Raw genomic sequence first — 20,660 nt, 5'->3', positions numbered from 1 at the left:
TATAAATCAACCCAAAGTTCACCGAATGTATCGTCCTTCACTTTTTCTTTTTGACATTGAAAATGCATCACCCACATTAACAACGCACATATGTGTCAACATATGTGACATGTTTCTTGCTTTGAAATGCTTTTGCTTTGAAGAGGTTTTCAGAGGGTCTGTTGGGTCTTCTGCTGGTTCCCCAGCAGGACAGATCAATAGCAGCTGGCCGAAGGTAAGCCTGTCCCAAGGGGCAAGGTCTTCTGATAAAGGCAAGACCTTGTGGTCAACTCAAACTGTGGGCTTCAGTTGAACAATGACAACATTTAAAGTATTGTATCTCTGTATCTGTTCGGGTGGTGGGTATGTGTGTGTGTGTGTGCATGTGGGTTTATGCAATGCGTGTGTCTGTGCGTGTGTGTGTGTGAGTGTATCTGAGTTTGGGAGTGGGGAGGTAGTAGAGGCACAAGTAGATGGTCGAGAGAGAGAGAGAGAGAGAGAGAGAGAGAGAGAGACTTTATGAGAGCAGCGGCTTTATGAGAGCCGCTGCTGCCTGCTTGCCACGGTCAGACACCTTTGGTGACAAGGCTCTCATCCGGCCCGCCTGCGCGCACTTTTCCATTCCAGTGGAAGACGCAGAGCACACTGTGTTTGTGCAGCAGCCTAAAAGAAAGGCAAAGGCCAACAAAACCATGACCGAGAAAAAAGAAACACTCGTAGAAGTGCTCGACGCATGCCCCCGTGATATTTTCCTACAGAAGTACAGAAGAGTAGGATTTGCGTTGTTCAAAATGCTGAATATGGCTCATACTTTCATCAATCTGTGTGTGATAAGGGATACTTAACCCAAGTTAAACTCACACAGATTCAACCCAGCCGTTCTTCTCCCTGTTTAAGGTGGGTTGGTTTAAAACTAACCCCATAGCCTTCGTGTCACAGTATTGCACCTCTCATTTTCCACTATCAAAAGCTAAAACAACAGGCCTCCCAGATGATTGGATGATGCACTGGGTTTATCAACGATACTGGCTGCCCAATCACGCACACTTAAATGATGATCTCCCTTCAATGGAAGGGAGGGCTTCCATGAAAAAGTGCTATTGTATGAGCTGTTAAATATGTGTATAAATGAATAAATAAGTCATCAATTGTAGTGGTTCAAAACTAACCCCCCCCCCCCTGCCTGTAGAGTGCTTTGATTACAGACTCGAGGGAGAGGATGCCCATCCCTTGTGTGCTCAGTCCAATCCGTGGGGCAAGGGGGAGGAGGGTGTGTGTTCAACTGAGGGGGGCAGGTGGGAGGGGGGGGACAGAGCGGCTCCAGCAGCTCTGTCATTGGTCCCTGCAAAACCTGCACCAATTTAAAACTAGACAGCTACCCCCACCTCGTGTGTCACACCAGTCCAGACCCCTGGCAGGGATACGTAGATAAGGAGGCCAGAGGAAGACCCTGTGTGTCAGTGTGCGTGTGAGCGAGAGACAGAGAGAGGGAGTGAGAGAGAGAGAAGAACACACGACAGCAGCACAGCAGTGACCACTCAGGGGGACGTCGGGATGCCTGCGTACGCCACCACCATGAGGATAAAGTTCCCCGTCCTGGCGCTGGGCCTGGAGGTTGTCACCATCCTCCTGTTCGCCTTGTTCGCCGAGTATGACGACGGCAAGGGCGACGGCCACCACCCTGACCCCGGCAACTCCACCCCCCATGCCGCGCCGGAGGACCCCATGAGCCTCTACCCAAGTGAGTCTCTCTAACCGTGGGGCGGGAGGGGGGTAATGGGATCATGGCTGGTTATTTTCATGGGTTTCAAAAGGTGCTGTCCAAAACACCCAGCTGCTACACAGTCCTCATGAGAGCCATGAGACAGCAATAGGGTAATCATTAACGGTGTGTGCACTATTTGAGTTTGTTTTTCCATGGACAGTGAAGAACGTGAACGTGGTACACACTGAGAGGTGCCGTGTGACGCTCATTTGGCTCGTAGTCTAAAGAAGTCATTCATAAAACTGAAATTAATTTGACTTAAAAACAAGATTGTGCAATGTACTTGTGGTTTGAAAATATGGCTGGTAGACCATGCCTGGTCTGCAGGGAAAGATAAGGGCTGTCACATGGGGGTCCGCTTGTTGTCCACTAGTTACTTCTACAGTAACACACACACACACACACACACACACACACACACACACACACACACACACACACACACACACATAGACAGAGCTCAACAAGCTACAGCACAGAGAGGGCCAGCTGCAGGCCACCAGCATAGGAGACACACTTGGTTGAGCAAAAAAAAAACACATGTCAACACTTTAAAATAGTCTTCACAGGGGCGTGGTGGAGGAAGGGAAAGCCCATATCACACTTACATGTCCAGCAAATTTGATGTGTAAACACACTAAGATGTGTAAAGATCAGAGTCACTACTCGAAGACCTTGTACCGGGCAAAGACCTGCGCGTATGCGAAGACGCGCAGTTCTCCAAGAACTTCCGTCGCTGCGGGAGGTGGCGGCATGTTATCGCTAATTGATCAAACGGGGAGCATTATTATTTTATTATTATAGGGAGGTATTTTTAGTTGGTTGCGGTACACCAAATTATTTTCACCAGTGCATTTAATAATTAGGAAAAGATCTATCACTTGGATATATTGCTCTATATATATGGTTAAAGTCAAACGCGGACCCGTGTCCACTTCTGAATCATGTACAGGTGATGGTTGGAACGGTTCAGACCACTTAGCCGGATGCCTAGAGGGACAAAAACAAAACTATTTTTAAAGTTGATATGTTTATCTGTGAGTTATTTCAAAAGTGGAAGTGGCTACTAATAAATACCTATTTTTTTCAATTAAATACATTTAGAAATAATTTCTCTAGAGGGGGACCACTTCTGAAAAACTTGTTTTTCAGAAGTTGGAGGGGACATGTCCCCTTCGTCCCCCTGGGATCTGCGCCCATGCGCCGACCTGCAGGCAGCCCTGTGTCTCGGAGCCCTGGCGCGACTCTTCGTGAGCTTGGGGCAGGCAGAAGTGTGAATTCATCTTAACCCTCGGTTTGTAATCTCCTGTGAGAACCCCCAAATGGGATTCAACGTTTGATTCAATATCACACCTAAATCCTGTGATGTTTGTGAGAATGTTGTATTTTCCAATAAAAGTCATGCAGGCCTATTTCATCGCATCATTCCAGATGCTTGCTAAATGCTTGCTGAAGGATTTAACATTCAGTGTTCAATAAAGCTTCAATAACACAGAAAATGTTTCTTGGGAACGTTTTTGGCAGAGGAAAAAACTAAAACGGTTTGCCCCCCATTGCACTCTTAACCAGCCCTGGAAGGGGGGGGGGGATCCCCCACTCTGCGATCTTTCTGAAGATTTCTTCCTTGCTAATTAAGGTTTTTTTCTTGCCCTCTGGGGGGCTAGGCTATGCTCCTTTAAGAGTGTTTAAGGGCTATACAAATACAAAGGAATTGAATTGAATCAAGAAGAAGATTGATCAGATGATGTGTGAATAGCAATGAGCAAAGTGCAGAGAAATAGAAAACAACTCTATTCCAATTGAGGTTCAGTATCTCTCTACCTCTCTGTTTTTTATATATATCATCTCTGCTCCCTTTCTTAGCCAGATATATTTATATTTCGGTATATATACGATAAAGATTATGATTGGGATAGACATCATACTTTGTAACATCTCTATCATACAACCATCTTTTAAGAAGACCGTCTGGTATAACCTGGGTGCCATGCCAACTGAAACGGGCTGCATTCCAAATCCTCCTCTGCTCACTCTCCAAACAGTATCTGGATGTGCGGTTTGAAGCAAGCCCTATTGTAGACATGTAACATAATGCATACATCTGTCTTGAGTATTTTCTGGTTAAAACAAACATAGAATAAGGAAGATATACACAGTGTTTTTCACAAATCATAGTTAGTTAAAATCATTTCTAAAAGTAAAAGTCACTTTAACTTATGATGTAGCATCGCATGTGATGATGCCTCGGGCCATGCAAATTGAAACGCTATAATCAACAGCAGCAATTGAGAGTTAGCCAATAGTGTAAGTTAATAGTATGTACTGTAAATGCAAATCTTGATTACAATAGCTTTTTGCATGGATAAGGCCTTTCGATCTCCCAGCTGGCCTAGGGGTGTTAAATATTAGATTGCAGATCTACCATGCAATTTTTTGTGCACATTAGAACAAACATAACATGACTAGAACACACACACACACACACACACACACCGTGGTGTAATTGTTGTCGGTTTTGCATGTATTTTTCTAGTTAATCGATAGAGACGTGAATTATCTTGTTTGTTTTGCCATTCATGCCTTTTATTATATTTAGGACCATGCTTTGTAGTTATGTATCAGTGTTTCCTTATTGCAAAAAAATGATGATGGACTGTATTTTTCTAGCAGAAAACCATTGGCACAGTCTCCAAAAACGTTTCCAAAGTTTCAAACCGCCCCTCTCTTATCTCGACACTGCATGCTTAATGCTACTCCCCCGGTCCCCTCCTTCCCAGATGTCCCCCCCCACCCCCCACCATACAATGATATACAATACAATAATATTGTATTATTATATACATATTGTGTATTACACAATATTTAATTACATTCTTTCAATAAAATAAAAGGGACCAAGTTTTTTTCCCTACGAGCCAGGCCTGGTCTTCAAGAACTCCAGCATCTATATGATCCAGCTGCTCTACAGACAACAAAGAGTGGCCTCAAGCTGCGTGTTATCACAGCAGGGACTCAGGCAAATAACACATTCCAGTGACGAGCGCCTTGAGATTGAGTTCAACCTCCTCCGATGTTGTGACAACTGGAACTAACGGGGACAAATGGGTTTGCGAGTTCCATTCGCTTTGGGAGCCTCAAAAGGCGAGGGTTTATTGAGATCATGCGGTGTTAATGTTGACGCGTGTTTGTGTGTGTGTGTGACCACAAAGCTGACAAGATCAGCAGGAATCACAGAGTCTCATTCACAACGTTATACTGAACCCGCTATGCCCTGCATGGGACACATCCGTATTTAAAACGCTTTCTAGTCCCTGGGGATCTCTCACTGCGTGGCAGTCCAATAACGAAACATTCCAACAACAAAGTCAAAGAGCCTAGCCTTTGGCCCATGATGGGGTCTACTTTGGGGGCCTCCGCAGCAACACATCAAGGTTTTAGTGCATGAAAATCGAGGTGGTGGGCCTGTGATCTCTGTGGTGTCGCTATGTAATGCTTTCATTGAGTGTAGGTGACACAATGATTGCATGAAAGCACTTGAAGGGAATTGATGGTGGCGCCAACGCCTTCTAACCTGGCGCGTTTCTCCAGTGTTCCAGGATGTCCACGTGATGATCTTCATCGGCTTTGGCTTCCTAATGACCTTCCTGAAGAGGTACGGCTTCAGCAGCGTGGGCGGTAACCTGCTGCTGGCCGCCTTCGGCCTGCAGTGGGGCCTGTTGACCCAGGGCTTCTGGCACCTGACGGACGGCAAGATCAAGATCAACATCTTCAAGTAGGTCAATTTCCTCATGTGGACTGTCGTGGAAAAGTTAATGTTCTTTGGCGCAGGCCAATGAACCACTGATGTTAAAACTAACAACAGACCCCAGCATTAACATGGTCTTATGGCCCTTTGATTAGAAAAAGAGTTAGCCTTGGCCCCCTAAGTTGAAATGGTCTGGAACGGCCACTGCACACAACACAGCCACTCCTCAGAAGGTGGTCTTTCAAAGATCACATTTGGTCAGCCTGCAAACATGGGGTGTTGGCATGCAGTCAACATGAAAGCCTATACCTTTAAGATGGCGTGTGACTGAGACGTTGGCGACTCACAGGATGCTGACCAAAATAACATGAACCTAATTTACATCTTACAAAGCTCACACGACAGGTCATATACAGGTCAAGACGAGCAAGGCTCACAAGTACAAAATGCTCCACACCAGGATCCAGAGTGGAACTTGCATAGCACTGATGTGGTAGTGTGGTCTTCTGTGTCCTTCTGTCTCAAGCCGCCATCGAGGGCAATGAGTGGAAAAAATTAGCTTAATAAAACTAGTGGGCAACGTCATGCGCATTTTTAAGGCTTTTCAAAGACTTACTTGTTTGAACACCTGCTTGGCCCTGAATTGCCCTAGATAGGGCCTTGCCAGCAAAGGCCTAACTACTGAGACTGATAATTAATTGCATTTATAGAGCACTTTTTCAACAGAATACAAAGCGATAACTTTGTATGATAGAACTCAGATAAAAAAATGACAATACATTTACCCAGAAGAATGTTATTAATATCGTAGACGTTGATACTTTCCACTGCTCTCCCCTTTTCTTTGGGATTTGCCTCCGGCCTCATCTGTGTTACTCCTAACCCTCAATGACAGGATAATCAACGCAGACTTCAGCACAGCCACAGTCCTGATCTCGTTTGGAGCCGTCCTGGGAAAGACCAGCCTGGTCCAGCTGCTCATCATGACTGTGCTGGAGATCGGGATCTTCGCCATCAATGAACACCTGGTGGCTAACATATTTCAGGTGAAGGACCCACTAACCCAGCATTCACTGAACCTGACATTGACCCATCACTGTAGTATTGACAAGGCTTGCTTGCTACACTCCTCCGACCCATAGGCGAACGACGTAGGGGCCTCCATGATCATCCACGCCTTCGGAGCCTACTTTGGCCTGGCGGTCGCTCGGGTTCTGTACCGGCCTGGCCTCAAGAACGGACACGAGAACGACGGTTCCGTCTACCACTCTGATCTGTTTGCCATGATCGGTGAGGGACCGCACTGTTCTCAAGGCCACTGTTGTCGAGCTATTACAACTAAATTCTGTCAAAGTAATATAGAGACTATAGGCATATGAAAATCAATGTATTATCTCCGCAACTTAATTCCAATGACTATATGAGTGTATTGCATTCGTAAACTTCCCTCATAGGAAGGGCTGGTTTATAAAAATAAAGAAAAAAGGAACAAATAGAATAGAAGAATAAAGAAACACATATTCAAAACACAAAAGTAATAAAACCGGTAATAATAAAAATAATACAAGTACAACTACTAATAAATTATAACTATAATAATTCATTACAATAATAATTCATAAATTCCAATACTATTCATTAGATCTCATAGTCCCTACAATACAAGGGCTATACCTTCCAACCCTAAATTCACGTTCTGATTATCCTCCACTGCCTTCAACTCTTCACCAGTGTTCTTCTACGACTAGGTGTTTATACTGTGAATGTGGCCCCTGACTTACCTTCTCCATCCAGGAACCGTCTTCCTCTGGATGTTTTGGCCGAGCTTCAACTCCGCCATCGCCGAACCCGGCTACACACAGCTGATGGCGGTGATCAACACCTACCTGTCCCTGGCGGCCTGCGTGGTCTCTGCTTATGCCATCTCCTGCCTGGTGGAGCACAAGGGCAAGCTGGACATGGTGAGGAGATGCCCAGTGGTCTGGTAATGCTGCCATGGCCAGAGTAAGAGATTACCATGAGGAGCTAGGACACAGCCAGGGCCTTCATGAGCAACGGGCCAGCTTTCCTTCTCAGAGATGATTACAAATAGGATGCAGGCATGGATATGCGTGCGTGTGTGTGTGTGTGTGTGCTTCCTTTCACCTGGACTTCAGACACCCTAGCCCATCACAGTGTCCGACCCTCCCATTGCAACACAATGTGAGGAATGTCACGTAGACACATTGATGCGTTTTTTTCTTCTTCTAATGACTGCACATGCTGCGGCACTTTAGGTCCACATTCAGAACGCGACGCTGGCTGGGGGCGTTGCCGTCGGAACCTGCGCTGACATGAACATCGGACCCTTCGGAGCCATGTTGATTGGATTTGTGGCGGGAATCATCTCCACTCTGGGCTTCAAATACTTGTCTGTGAGTGAACCTCAACGGTTAAGTTAAAGAAAATTAAATGAATCTATGAATGTTGATACAAAATACAAATAATGATAATTATGTTATCCTTCTCGCAGCCCATTCTGGCCGCCAACCTAGGAATCCAGGACACGTGTGGCGTCCACAACCTGCACGGCATGCCTGGGATCCTGGGCGGCCTGGCCGGCATCGTGGCCGTGGCCCTTGGGAAGAAGGAGTAGGTTCACACGCCTCTGAGGCTTAACTCGCTTACCACGCTTCCCGCATGCTGCTTCTCCATGTGTTTAACAGACTTGCATGGAAAAGCAGTAAGCTCACAGACACATGTGTTCTGATTGGTAATCCTTCACCAGCCAGCCTTCCAGATCGTGAATAAAGCACACCCATCCATGAATCAATCTATAAAGGGATTTTTTCTCGATAACTAATTTTAGTCCCCGACATAGTAGCCGTCTGAAAATGATATAACTATAGCTGTAGCTGCAACTCGAGCCACTAGAGGCTGCTAGAGGTAACATTTTCAGGTTGAAAGGGACGTTTAGAATTTCCAAAATATTTCCTTTGTATTTTGTTTGATTTTGTTTCTTGTTTGTTTTCAGCGGTAAAGCTGCCATGCAAGCAGCTGCTCTGGCCTCATCACTTGGATTTGCTTTGGTCGGGGGCGTCATAACAGGTGTGTACACAAACAACATGATAGAGATGTCCCGATATAGACACAGAAACAGCATTATAAAAATCAATCATTGAAAGTCAGGACTTTGCTATTGGTAGAGTGTGAATTATTGCATCTGATGCTATATAAATATAAATGTGTGTGTCAAGGTGTGAAAAGCATTTTCTTTTCCATTCCCAGGGTTCATCATGAAACTACCATTCTGGGCACAACCTCCTGACCAAAACTGCTTTGATGACTCAATTTACTGGGAGGTAACTAAGAATGAAAACACAGACAGAAAACCACTCAAACAAATAGGCCTACATGATTGCTTCTCCTCGGCTGTAAATATACTGAAAGGAATATATGTGACTCCTTTAAAAAGCATGATTCATGCAGTATTAGGCAATATAGATCACAGAAACTGCATCTATAAGCCACAATTACCATCCCTCATTTTTTTTTCCAATTAAAAATCAATACACCCCAAGAGGTATGTAAGTAATAAACACATCAGGCTTTCCCATTGTTGGTTCATAAGGGATGACACGGGGGGTCAGGCTGAGTGAAAGCCCAGCTTGCTAACCACTGCCAAAGCAGGTCAATGTTATTTTCCAAAAACATGCTTATACAACACATTATTCTGTGGTGCTACAAGCGTATAAATGTTTTGCGTTGTCAATTAACCATCTGGTCCATACTTGGCGGAGGTTTTAATCAAATTGATTGAGAACTGTTAAGAGGCAGAGGGGTCCCATCATTGAAAAATAAGTGACATCCTTGAAACGTTATTGGCCAATCAGGATCAAGTAAACATACTGGCGTATAAGCAACCCCTAATGAACGCCCCTGTGCCCCAGGTACCTGAGGAGGAGGAGGAGTGCGGGGAGAGCCTGACAGCGGAGCACTACAAGAACAAGGCTGAGGTGTAGACCTCTGCTCTACAGCCTCCAGTCCGACCCCAAGAAGAACGCCGTGGAGAACAAACGAATGAGCAGATTCACCAGAGCCATTACAAAAGAAATGTCAGATGATCAGTAACAGCAGAGTAACATAAACGTTGTGATTTCTCAATTTCACATATTTTCAGGTATTTCAATTGTGAATAAACTCTTTCAGGGTATTTTTTATCAGGAGGTTTAGTATCAGCACTTATGTACAAACCACTGTAGGAAACAGACGCCATTTGTTTTGTATGAATCTTTTTTAACTTTTTTTCTATTATCATCCAAAAATGTAAAAGCATGTTTTATGCCATTAGTATGGTTTTCTTAACTCTTTAATACATTGTTTGCTATGACACAAAACTGACAAATGCGCAAAACCGATGCCATGCCTTCTATTTTTTGTATGTGAAATCGAAAGGCAAGCTTAGGCCTGTGGTGGCAGGCCGCTTCACAGGAGCCCTCTCCTGCTGATTGGAGACCAAACTCAACCCAACCTGGTCTGAGCAGGGTAGTGATAGTAACTCAATAACACTTTTCCCAATAAATAAACCTTCATGTGACTCATTGTCTATTGCTACATCTCTATTAACATTTCGCAAGCTGCCCCATTGCTTAAGCCCTCTTTGACTTCTGTGTTTGTTCAGTGTTATTTTCTTCTGTACTCCATTACTTTGATATGTTTGTATTTTCCTATGTACAGTGATAGGTTTTACAGTGAAATGGACATGGTAACATATTAAAGAAGAGCGATGATGATGCTGTTTTGCGAGTGTTGAGTTGTGCCGTGTCGGAGTGGAACATCAAACCTTCCAGAGGCAGGGCCGGTTTAAACCCACTATGAATAGAATTGATTAGTTATTCACTGATCAGACCATCTATGATGTGCAGCAAAACAGCAATACATTTTGTTTCCTTTTTTTACACAAAGTGTGTGCTTATTTTGTAGAGACACTAATACTGTCACATTAAATGTGGTTTTATACAATACTGCGTTTTTTTGTTTGTTTGTTTGGTTGAGATAAGAAATATATACATTGTTTTAAAATATATGTATTATGTGCGGATGCATGGAAATTCACATTCATCTCTTTAAATATTAGACGTACCCCTCAATTTTCAGTCTCTTTTTGTTGTGCAAGAGAGAGAGGTAGAACCCTAGGCCTACACCAGCCCCCAAGAGACACTGGGAATTGAGGTAGTTTTTCCCATAATTCTGGAATGTTTAATTATTTGTCTAAATATTAATCCTTGCCTATCCTTAAGAATTATTTGAACGGGTCTCATAGACCAGTGGTTCTCAAATTAGGGAACTAGTACCCCTATGGGTACCTTTGAGTACTGCAGGGGGATAGAACAAATAAGCTTACTGTTTTTATTTTCACCCTGGGCAAGTTTAAATTCTGAAAGCTAGACAATATAAAATCAAGAAGATTGTTGTGGTTGAAATGTATTTCTGAAAACAAGGAGAAAGGACAATCCATGAAAAACAATATCTATTATAATATATATATATATATATATATATATATATATATATATATATATATATATATATATATATATATATATATATATATATTGGAATGGGATTCACCTCTACATGCTCTGACCCATGGCATTGTGCTTTTTTTGGGGAGAAATTAGCCAACAGTTGCATGAAACAAAGGCCCATGTTCCTCACTAAATGGTGAGTAGGCCTATTTGCACCATTTTAATGTTTGTAGTCAGCTGAAAAATATATTTTAGTACACTAGTCGAAAAAGTTTGAGAACCACTCTGATAGACCAAAACAAATGGAAGAGGTTGCAGGTTGCAGCCACTGGGGGAACTAGAGGTTATATCCTGCCTTTCTGAGAGAAACAAACCATATTGCATTATGGGATATAAAATGTCCCCCAACGGGACAAGTTAGCGTATTCGATATTTGGGATTATTTCATAGTATTACTTCGTTTGTAATATTATTTACAGACGAATGTTTACAGCGTTGAGTGGCATTCACTCGCAGCTATGGTGAGTTGCTAAACGTTCGCTCGTCCACTTCCATACATTCATTTTAAATGTGGTTTAATCGCGTAGCTTGCTGGCTAGCTGAGGCTCGCACAGGGGCTTAGCTGTTATTCCAGGACATAGGATAGAAAAACACAGAAAATGAAGTTTTAAGAATGATATCTGGCCTTTTGCATGGTTATAAGTACGGCGTTATAACCTCACAATATTATGTATTCGTGGTTGGCATACTGTTAAGATACCTGCCACCACCTCCTCCTGACTCCTCACGAAGTCAACCATTAGCCGACTAGCATCACGAATGCTCTTTCCCAGTCAGTCTCGCAGGCTCCCTACAGAGCTACCGTCATAAACTTCATATTTCGAGGGACGTGATACATTTTTTTCCCGGTGTATTCAGTCAACAAAGATGGAGTCGAAAGTAAGAAGTGAGTCGAGTTCAAGAACGAAAGAAAGAAGGAGGTCCAGAAGCACAGGTGAGTGAAGCTGTTCCCCGGTGTCTGTGTGTTTGCACGCGGATATTGGATGGCTCGATGTCTATCCTGTCAGCCACGTAGCTCTCAGGAGAGATGTCCAAATGGAAACAAGAATTGGTTTTAGTACGATAAATCCCAAATACTTTAATTAAAAAATTGCCTACATAGCTAACGTTGCTGCAAATAAATGTTTATTATGTTTAGGTAATGTTTACTTGCAGCAGAGTGTAATAAGGAAGTATCTGTCTTTAGAAGTCATATAGAGAGAGCAATGATCTTTCTGGGTGAATATGCTGGTACGGATTTTGGTTGTTTGCATTTTCAATTCTATTCTTCACAATGTCAATTACTAATTATTTTTCCAACCCTAGCTAATCTGTAATTGCACGACCTGCCTAAACGGGTCATGAACAAGTAGGTAGAAGAAAAGCTATTTTTTTTAGCTGAATGTATATTTATCAATTGTATTTTTTTGTTTCCCTGTTCAGGCACAGAGAAAAGGAAGCGGAAACGAAGCCGCAGCCGGTCCTCCTCTTCATCCTCCAGCTCGTCATCGTCAACGTCTTCGTCTTCCTCGTCCTCTTCTTCCTCCGGCTCGTCCAGCCGCAGCCGCAGCAGTTCCAGCAGCAGCGGTGAGTGTGCACCCCTAAAAGCTGTCCACAACAAAGTACTGTTCAGTGTGCATCATGTTTGGTCTGTATATTGGTTTTTAGTATGTGAAAACGTAAAAAGTTTAATTAAAATGTTTTGAAACATTTGTTATTATTATTATTTGTTATTTAAACAAACATAAGGTCATCTTTTCAAAGTATTGAGGTTTAAAATTAGTATTTAAAAAGGTGTTTTTCATTCATTTAAATAATTATTGTGTAATACATTTTTTGTTCAGATTCCCGAAGTAAATCCAGAAAGCAGTTAAAGAAAACGAAAAAGGACAAAAGCAAAAAGGTACATTTACTCCGTTGATACTGATGTCTCAAACAAATTGATGGCCCTGTCAATGTTTAATTGATTTTGCTTTGCTTTTTGTGACATCAGAAAAGGAAGAAGGAGAGGAAACGTAAGCGGGAAAAAAAGGAGAAGAAAGAAAAAGAGGACAACTCGGGCCCAGTCAAGATCTCCAGGGTATTCTGATCCTCATGCACAGATGCTTGTAATGCAGTGGGATTAATAACGCAAGGATAACTGTTAACGTTTTGGCAATAGTTTAGTTGTAGTAGTCCATTCAGTGCACCATGGTAGTATGCCTGATTGTTGTTCATTAAGTATGTCTGTGGAATCCCATTTTTAAAGTACACGCTCGTTTAGTTGTGCTCATGTACTAATTATCAATCAGCACACAGCTGTGCATGCAGTCACCTTAAATAAATCCCCTCTTTTTGATTTCAAGTTCTTGAAGGAGCGAAAGAAGGGCAAGTACAGCATGATCTCAGGGAAGAAGATCAAGATGAAAGTTAAGAAGTCGAAGAAAGACAAACAGGTACACCAACGACAAGCCCTTGTAGTACTCTAGCCGTAGCCACAGCCTGTGTCAGGCTAAGTCCTTTGGTTTACATTTCCTGAATTCCTTATATACCCTTTGTTTCGTTTGTCCACAAGGAGGCGAAGAATCGGGCGGAGCTCCTTGATTTCCTCAACTCGACACTGTGAAGGTGTAAACATCCAAAACGTACTCCTGCGTGGTGGATCCCTCCCCCCCCCCCCCCCCCCGTCTTCTCTACCGAGCTCAGGAGAATGAGCGGGCCCCACGCCCACCCACGTCTCCCGGACAATTAGTACAAAGGTGTTATCACGGCAGCCCCAGCGCACCATGCCCCAGCCCGTCACTGTGGCCGGAGGTATTTCTCAGTGCAAGCAGAGGACCTGCTACCTAATGCACGGTTTGACTGGAGCCAGCTCTCAATACCGGTGACTTGGTAGGTTATCTATTGGTAATAAACGGGACGTCATTTTACTCCCTGACTAAAAGAGTGCTGTGTGAACGCATGATTACTCCTGTGGTTGATATTCCCCTATTTTAAATTTGCTTCTGTACGCACATGTTTGGTTTATTTGCGGCTTTATTTAGTATATTTAATTTTTTTAAATTTTTTAGCTAATTGTCTTAAGCTTCCATCAAAAGGCTGAGAAGTCTCTCTGCATCGTTTAGTCATCACACAGCATTGTATGTCTCGGTTCATACTGTTGTTGAGCGTCAGTTACAGACAGATGCGGTCCCACAGTGGACACGGTATCCTCAGTTCAGGTAGGTTCAGGCTGAGAAACCACAAAGCAAACTCATCCTCCAATGTTGAACCAACTGTCATGTTTTATTTTAGATGGGTATATGTCTGTTGGATATTGTGTTGAAAAATGTGGCTTACCAAGTTTAAGAGACGAGACATGGTAATAAACTGCAAGATTGACCCCCATAATACTGTGCAGTCGGATGATTTCAGAGCCCACTCCTTTCTGTCTTCATTTGCGCACTGAAAAAAGCATTGCAGACAAAGCATGTGTCCTTCTAGCACTGAATTTCTACTTGGCCTTGTAATGATGAATGGTGGTTCGGAAAACCTTTTAGGGGACTTAAGAGGACGTATCCTAGTGTCTCACATGTAGAAACGGTAGTAGAGATTAGCGTTTTAATGGCTTGCTGTATTTCACTACAAATCAGTTAAAACATATCAAAGAGGATTCATTACTTACACATACAGTTCAAAATTACACATTTTTCTTTGTATAGTGGCACACATGTGTTGGGTATAAATTACATTTATATTATATATTAAGGTTAACTATGTATATCAAAAATAGTATTTCCAATCATAGTCACCAAGACAACAGGTGGAGACGAGGCTTGCATTAACAGACGAGTTTGAAAACCCTTCAAATCCTCTGGGAATGCACTATAAAAGGTGTGACTTACAACTGTGCTTTATAAAGACGTATGTTCCAATAGTTTGGACTTCATAGTGGCTCCATTATCCCGGTGTCCTGCAACGATGGGAGCCAAGACAAAGTACATGAGCCGGCCCCCCTGGCTTAGGGGTCCCCCATCCCGACGCATGATGGTGTCACATGGACACTATGGGGGCGGCTGGGGCATTCCAGGGTCCAGGCCACTTTCTCAGTAGTCAGGCAGACTCCATCCCCTCTGGACCCGCCCGTCCCCCGTGTCCGAGCCCTTCTCCACGTCCTCCGACACTGTCTTGAGGTCTCCGCCGGCCTCGGCGGTGCTGGAGGTCAGGCCCACGGTGCTGCCGAAGGGGTTGATCTTGATGCGGGAGCGGAAGTTGACCAGCGACATGCTCACGGAGCGCTTGTTGTTCCACTGGCGGGTGAGGCGCCGCGTCTCCTCCTCCTCCCGGGCGCGGTCCAGCTCTTCCAGCAGCACGGCGCGGAACAGCCCCAGCACCTCCTGCACGTCGGGCTGGTTGGCCCCTAGCGCCTCGCGGATCCTGGAGACCGAGACAAGGGAGGCAGATTGGACGCTGTTCCGTTTGTTCAGGTTGCGGATGCAACGCATACGAGTCAAAGTTAATATGACGACATTTGGGACACGTCAACGGATGATCAGCAAGAGAAGGGGGGGGAACTACAGCAGCCCATCAGCTTATGCATGCAATGGAGTGTTTATTTACCTATAGATAGAGTAATCTAAATCAAACCAATGTGTTCTGGGGATTGGTTCTTGTTTTAACGGTGCTACTACATGTACATTACAAAATGATCAACAGTTATTGTCAGTTTTTGAAGGATTCACTGCTCCTTTAAAGTATCCTGACATCGCCAGACCAATTTGTAAAAGCGTATTAGCCTCAAACCTCTCGATTTTCCAAGGAGTGTTAACCAAGACAACATACAACATGCCTCTGGGACAAATTGGATAGACAAATATAACAAATCAGAGCACTGAAACACGTGACACATCAGTGGCAGCCATCTTGGTTGTTTATGAATATGATCTCTGGTAAGGAGTCATTGTATCAACCTGCCCCATATAAATGGGCCTGGTATCCGGGAAATCTCTGAATCCTTAGATAGTGAAACACGGAATAGAGTGAGCCTGGAAATGTTGGGAATATGTATTGTGTGATGCTTGGCTAGCTTTACAATGCTTGTAATGTTGCCATGGTCAGTAATGCAATAATATTATTTGCTGTAATTATACCAGTCCCCCGAAAAATGATCATACATCTGAACCACCTCACTCTTACCCTTAACCCTAAGGCCACTTCATAAGATGTAGGCCTGCACACCTGTCTGCTGTGTCGACACCACCAGTCACACCATCTAATGGTGTGACTCTTTTTAATAAAACACCACTCGTTCCACCAAAGGTGTGAAAGTATAACACTGAAATGTCGACCAAGCAGCATGGGCTTCCCAGGAGAATATAGGAACAGATGAACCCAGGGAGTCTCTGCCGCAAAGGGAGTGGACGGGGATAGCAACATGTTGATGGGTGGAACAGGTTGTTAACCTGATGTTTTTATGTTATTGCTGTCAAAACTCGTCTTCCCATGTGTTAATCAATGATTGTGTTTATTTAATTGTATTAACGATTGGGTTAAGGGTCAGGAGTAGTCAATTTGCTGGCGCATAATATAGGGTTAGGGTTAGTACTGTGTGGTGGCTTCAGCTCTTCTAAAACCACTTGAATATGTGAAGTCAATTTTATTTGAATTTCCCGTAATCACAGCTTCAGCCCCAAAGGGCTTCACAGCCTACGTGACACGGCACCAACCTACCTACTAAATATCAAGGACGAGATGTTAAGTAGCACAGGAAGAGCCAGAGATGGTAGGGACTGCCATAATGGGCCAACATAGTGGTACAATAACCTAAACTGTGGGAAATTAAGCAATTAAAACTATAGCGTGAGGCATGTCCATGCATAATTATGGGCCTGTGAAGCCTAGTGGGACTTAATTGTGCTCAAGGACAACAGAATAAATGCTGCAAATAAACTGGGTTTGAGTGGACATGTAGAGTACAGGCTACATTGTCCTCCTCCTTGCGCTATGTCATACTCTATGAACAGTACGTACTTGAGTATGACCAGTCCGCAGTCGCCGGGCGGCACCTTGCAGCAGAGGTCCTCCAGCCCCAGCCTCTCCCCGGTGCTCACGCTGTACGAGTTGCGGCGCGTCGACGCCAGCCAGCTGTAGTCCACGCCCGTCTTCAGCCGCCGGTACTCGCTTTCGCGCTCGCGTTGCAGCCGCTCGGCCTCCTTCAGCTGCCAGGTGAACTCCAGCATCAGTGTGTCCACCACCACGTCCGACGGCTCCCGCCGCGGCCTCCGGTGGTACGGATCGCTCCAGCTGAACCAGGAGGCCATGACCCCCCCGCTCTGCTGGGGGACAACACCAACCCACGAGGGAAGCATGAGCGAAAAACAAAAAGTAGAGCCTTTTTTGTTACCAAGAGCACTTTATTAGGGGGCCAAGAACAAAGTGAGAAGGCAACCTATTGTAAACTTTTTTATTATTCCGCTCCTAAACCGCTCACACGTTTTTGAATCAAACTTTCTACAGTTGTAGAGGCTGACTCAAGATTAACAGAGAAGAAAAAATACTGATTGGCCCAAAGGAGAGGCTATAGCAATAGTCCAGATATGCAAACTTTGAACAAGCATATCTCTTGGACAAAGTTTCATGCCTGTAAATCAAAGGATTTACAGGCATGAAACTTGAACTAGATTTTCCGCCATTTAGAAATTTGTTAAATACACTAAATTCTAGTATCCTAGGTTTTTGGACTTGGACAGAACCCTTTTGCACATGTCGTATATGGACTAATATCTGACATAAAGGGAAGCCTGGACAATAAAAAGCCCCAAGGAGCTATTGACTTCTAAAAAAGATCATTGACATCAAGATGGACACCTATTAGCCCAAGTGGTTCAGGATAAAATTCTGAACAAAATGACATCCACCCATTTTCAATTAGGCCGTGGCATTTAAATGGGCGTGACTCAAAGGACCACAGTTCATAGACGGAATGTTTGATTTGAGCGGGACCAACTTAGTGACTGTTGGGGACAAAGGTTATAACTGCTCAAGTAAAATGAAGTTGACTGACAAAGCAACATGGCCGCCGGAGGCTCAAAATCACCCAAATTTAACTTGCTACTTGGCGTAGTCGAAGGCACATGGGTGGAGATGAACCTCTTCAAATTGTATCCAGATTGAGCCGTAGTAACAATTAACTGAAAATGCAGAATTTGGATGATCATATATCCTGACCCCTTTAACCTACAGTCATGAAACCCTTTAGACATTTGTCTCTCCTCATGTTGAGCAAATGTTCCCAGAATGTACCCAGAACCTGTAACAATATGGCGGCCGGACATCCAAATTAGCCCAATCAATGTTAGCTGCCAAAAGGTAGGGTTAACTTGAGTAAATCATCACCAAACTTGGTGTACTTAAAGAAGCATAGGTCAAGGCTAACCAGGCTTAAGTCCATCCAAATAGGACCATAGTTCAATTGCAAACTTTAAAGACTCATAACCCCTTAGCCTTTTGACGTTTGTTCGCCCATAACCAGATCCAAGCTGAGGCTATTCCAGCGTTGTCAACCGTATGCAAACAAAAAAGGCATTATTTGTCTGCGTTGGGGTCTTAATGGTCTGTCAGGGTCTTAATGTTCTGCGTTAGGCATGGGCCCCGTAAAATGCTGTTTGCAGCTTTAATTATAATCATTATCGTTAATATATGTTTTTGTTTATTTGTGTTATTCATAGGATAAATAGAAGCCTATATCAGCCAATAGAAGAGGTTGTTGTATAGGATTCACTTTGTTCTATTCATGTTATGAGCTGAATAGAAATGGTCCTTATTACATAACTTCATCAGGACGGCTGCTCTGAATGCTGTGCCAGTCCTCTTGAGGATCAGCCTCGGATTGGTTAAATTTGTTCCAAAAATCAGTCAAAGGGGCTTTCTGGTCCTTTCATGATTGCAATTATTTGTTGAGAACCCATTTGGTTGCCCTTAGCTTGTGTAAGCCGTGAGCATAAGGGTGGGACTATATAATATGATACGATAAGTATGATTTCCATCAGATTCAAATCTGTAGATCCCTGAAGCGATGACCCTGAGAAAGAAGGCTGCCAAGGCTGTTTGGTAAGGCACACTTGTATGTTCTCGGAGGGACGATTACACACCTACCCTTCTGTTACACAGGTGCAGTCTCTCCAAACCCCCTCCCCCCCATCCTCTCTTGTTGCCTGTAGTTCCTTTTCCTTTTCAAAAGCAATCTCCTCTCCCTCCCTCCTCTCTTAAGCCTCGTCTGGTGAGACTCATCGACCAAAAAAAGATTTAGTTAACATGATGATTTAATACACTTTCTCTTCTATTTGATTTTTTTGAATCTTAATCTTAACATTTCAGATAAATTGCTGCTTCATCAGAATTCAGCATTTCCAAAGTCTGACACATTTATCTCCACCATGTCACAATACTCATCATCTAACAAGCTTGTAATGTTTTTTTTTTTATATCTGTGTAATATTTGTATTATAACTATTATTATAATTATTGTTATTATCACATCTTTATTATCGATCATCATAAATGCATAATCAAACAATCCATCCAAGAAGAATAGCGCAAACAGGGTTCTGATAAAAACTCTCCCTCACCTGTTCTGGAGTTTTGTGTCTTGAGCCCAGAAGACGCAGCACTGATGGCTTCCCTTTGTTTTGTTGTAGTTGTTAAGGAGCTAGTGGTGAAACAATCTGCCGGCTGCAACACTACAGCATCCCCTCCATCTGTGCTTCCCTCGCGCTCTCTCTCTCTCTCTTGTTTTCTCTCTGTCTCTATCTCACTGGGACTGCCGCCGTGTTGTCCATCCGTCGACCGGTAGTGTTTGAGGTGCGCTCTCCTCCCAGGAGTCCTCCTCCTCCTCCTCCTCCTCCTGCTCCTGCTCCTGCTCCTGCTCCTGCTCCTGCTCCTGCTCCTGCTCCTGGCCGGGCGTCACTTGTTGCGGGTGGTTTGGGCCACCGTCTCCAGAAGGAGCTTCGGATCACAACCCCTTGATGAAGTGCTTATGTTGCGTTTTACGATTTGCCGTTGCCATAGTGATGCTCCCTAAGCCTATTTGTCCACGGTAAGCTCCCATCAGCTGAGCGCCAGTCAGAGAGCGATGGAGAGGCAGATAAGGAGGGAGGGTAGGGGCGGGGTGAGAGGGAGGGAGAGCGATTAGAGAGAGAGAGAGAGAGAGAGAGAGAGAGAGAGAGAGAGAGAGAATAATGCTTGAGTCCATGGTTGGCTAACATGTGCGGGAGAAAACAGAGGTCAGCCTCTATAAATTAAGTGTGTGTGTGTTTGTGCTTGCAAGTGTGCACGTTTGGGCTTGCAAGTGTGCACGTTTGGTGGGAGAGAAAGCGATTGAGAAAACCAAGGTAGATTGTGTGCTGTTGTGTGGGCGGATGTTGCGGTTTGCTCTGGGTTCTGTGTGGTTTCTCTCCAGCGTGGAGGTGTGAGTGTTTCTATCTCCACCAACGTGTTTGTGTTGCCAAGCGGTGATTCACCCCCCGACCCCCCCTCCAACCCTGCGGCCGCTGTAACCCCTGACCTCCTGTGCCTCCTCCCTTCTGCTCTCAGTTATAAATAGGTGTGTGTGTGTGTGTGTGTGCGTGTGTTGGTGTTTGTGAGCTATGACTCTGAGACGTCTATCTGA

At 44.1% G+C, this 20,660-nt stretch overlaps 3 protein-coding genes across 3 annotated transcripts; 2 read left to right on the top strand and 1 right to left on the bottom strand.

Moving 5' to 3' along the window:
• The first annotated feature begins 1,359 nt into the window (after positions 1-1,359).
• On the top strand, positions 1,360-10,492 carry rhag (Rh associated glycoprotein). The gene is made up of 10 exons (XM_079753312.1): positions 1,360-1,720; positions 5,333-5,516; positions 6,385-6,535; positions 6,632-6,779; positions 7,284-7,450; positions 7,766-7,903; positions 8,002-8,120; positions 8,503-8,576; positions 8,757-8,830; positions 9,419-10,492. Exons 1-10 carry the CDS (start codon positions 1,534-1,536, stop codon positions 9,488-9,490), a joined length of 1,314 nt encoding a protein of 437 aa, XP_079609438.1. The 5' UTR covers positions 1,360-1,533; the 3' UTR covers positions 9,491-10,492.
• An 889-nt stretch (positions 10,493-11,381) lies between these two features.
• Positions 11,382-14,393, top strand: LOC307088174 (uncharacterized protein). Its single transcript, XM_079753980.1, has 7 exons — positions 11,382-11,517; positions 11,915-11,990; positions 12,479-12,622; positions 12,880-12,938; positions 13,029-13,115; positions 13,381-13,470; positions 13,590-14,393. Exons 1-7 carry the CDS (start codon positions 11,515-11,517, stop codon positions 13,638-13,640), a joined length of 510 nt encoding a protein of 169 aa, XP_079610106.1. The 5' UTR covers positions 11,382-11,514; the 3' UTR covers positions 13,641-14,393.
• A 706-nt stretch (positions 14,394-15,099) lies between these two features.
• Positions 15,100-17,313, bottom strand: rd3 (retinal degeneration 3, GUCY2D regulator; the record flags this gene model as incomplete). The annotated part of the gene is made up of 2 exons (XM_079753401.1): positions 15,100-15,430; positions 17,024-17,313. The coding sequence occupies 2 exons, from the start codon at positions 17,311-17,313 to the stop codon at positions 15,100-15,102; spliced, it is 621 nt and encodes a 206-aa protein (XP_079609527.1).
• Positions 17,314-20,660: the final 3,347 nt, after the last annotated feature.

Source organism: Pollachius pollachius (genome assembly GCF_949987615.1).
Source record: "Pollachius pollachius genome assembly, chromosome: 16".
In the NCBI taxonomy this organism is placed as follows: domain Eukaryota; kingdom Metazoa; phylum Chordata; class Actinopteri; order Gadiformes; family Gadidae; genus Pollachius; species Pollachius pollachius.
This window is presented reverse-complemented; position numbering and strand designations above follow the sequence as displayed.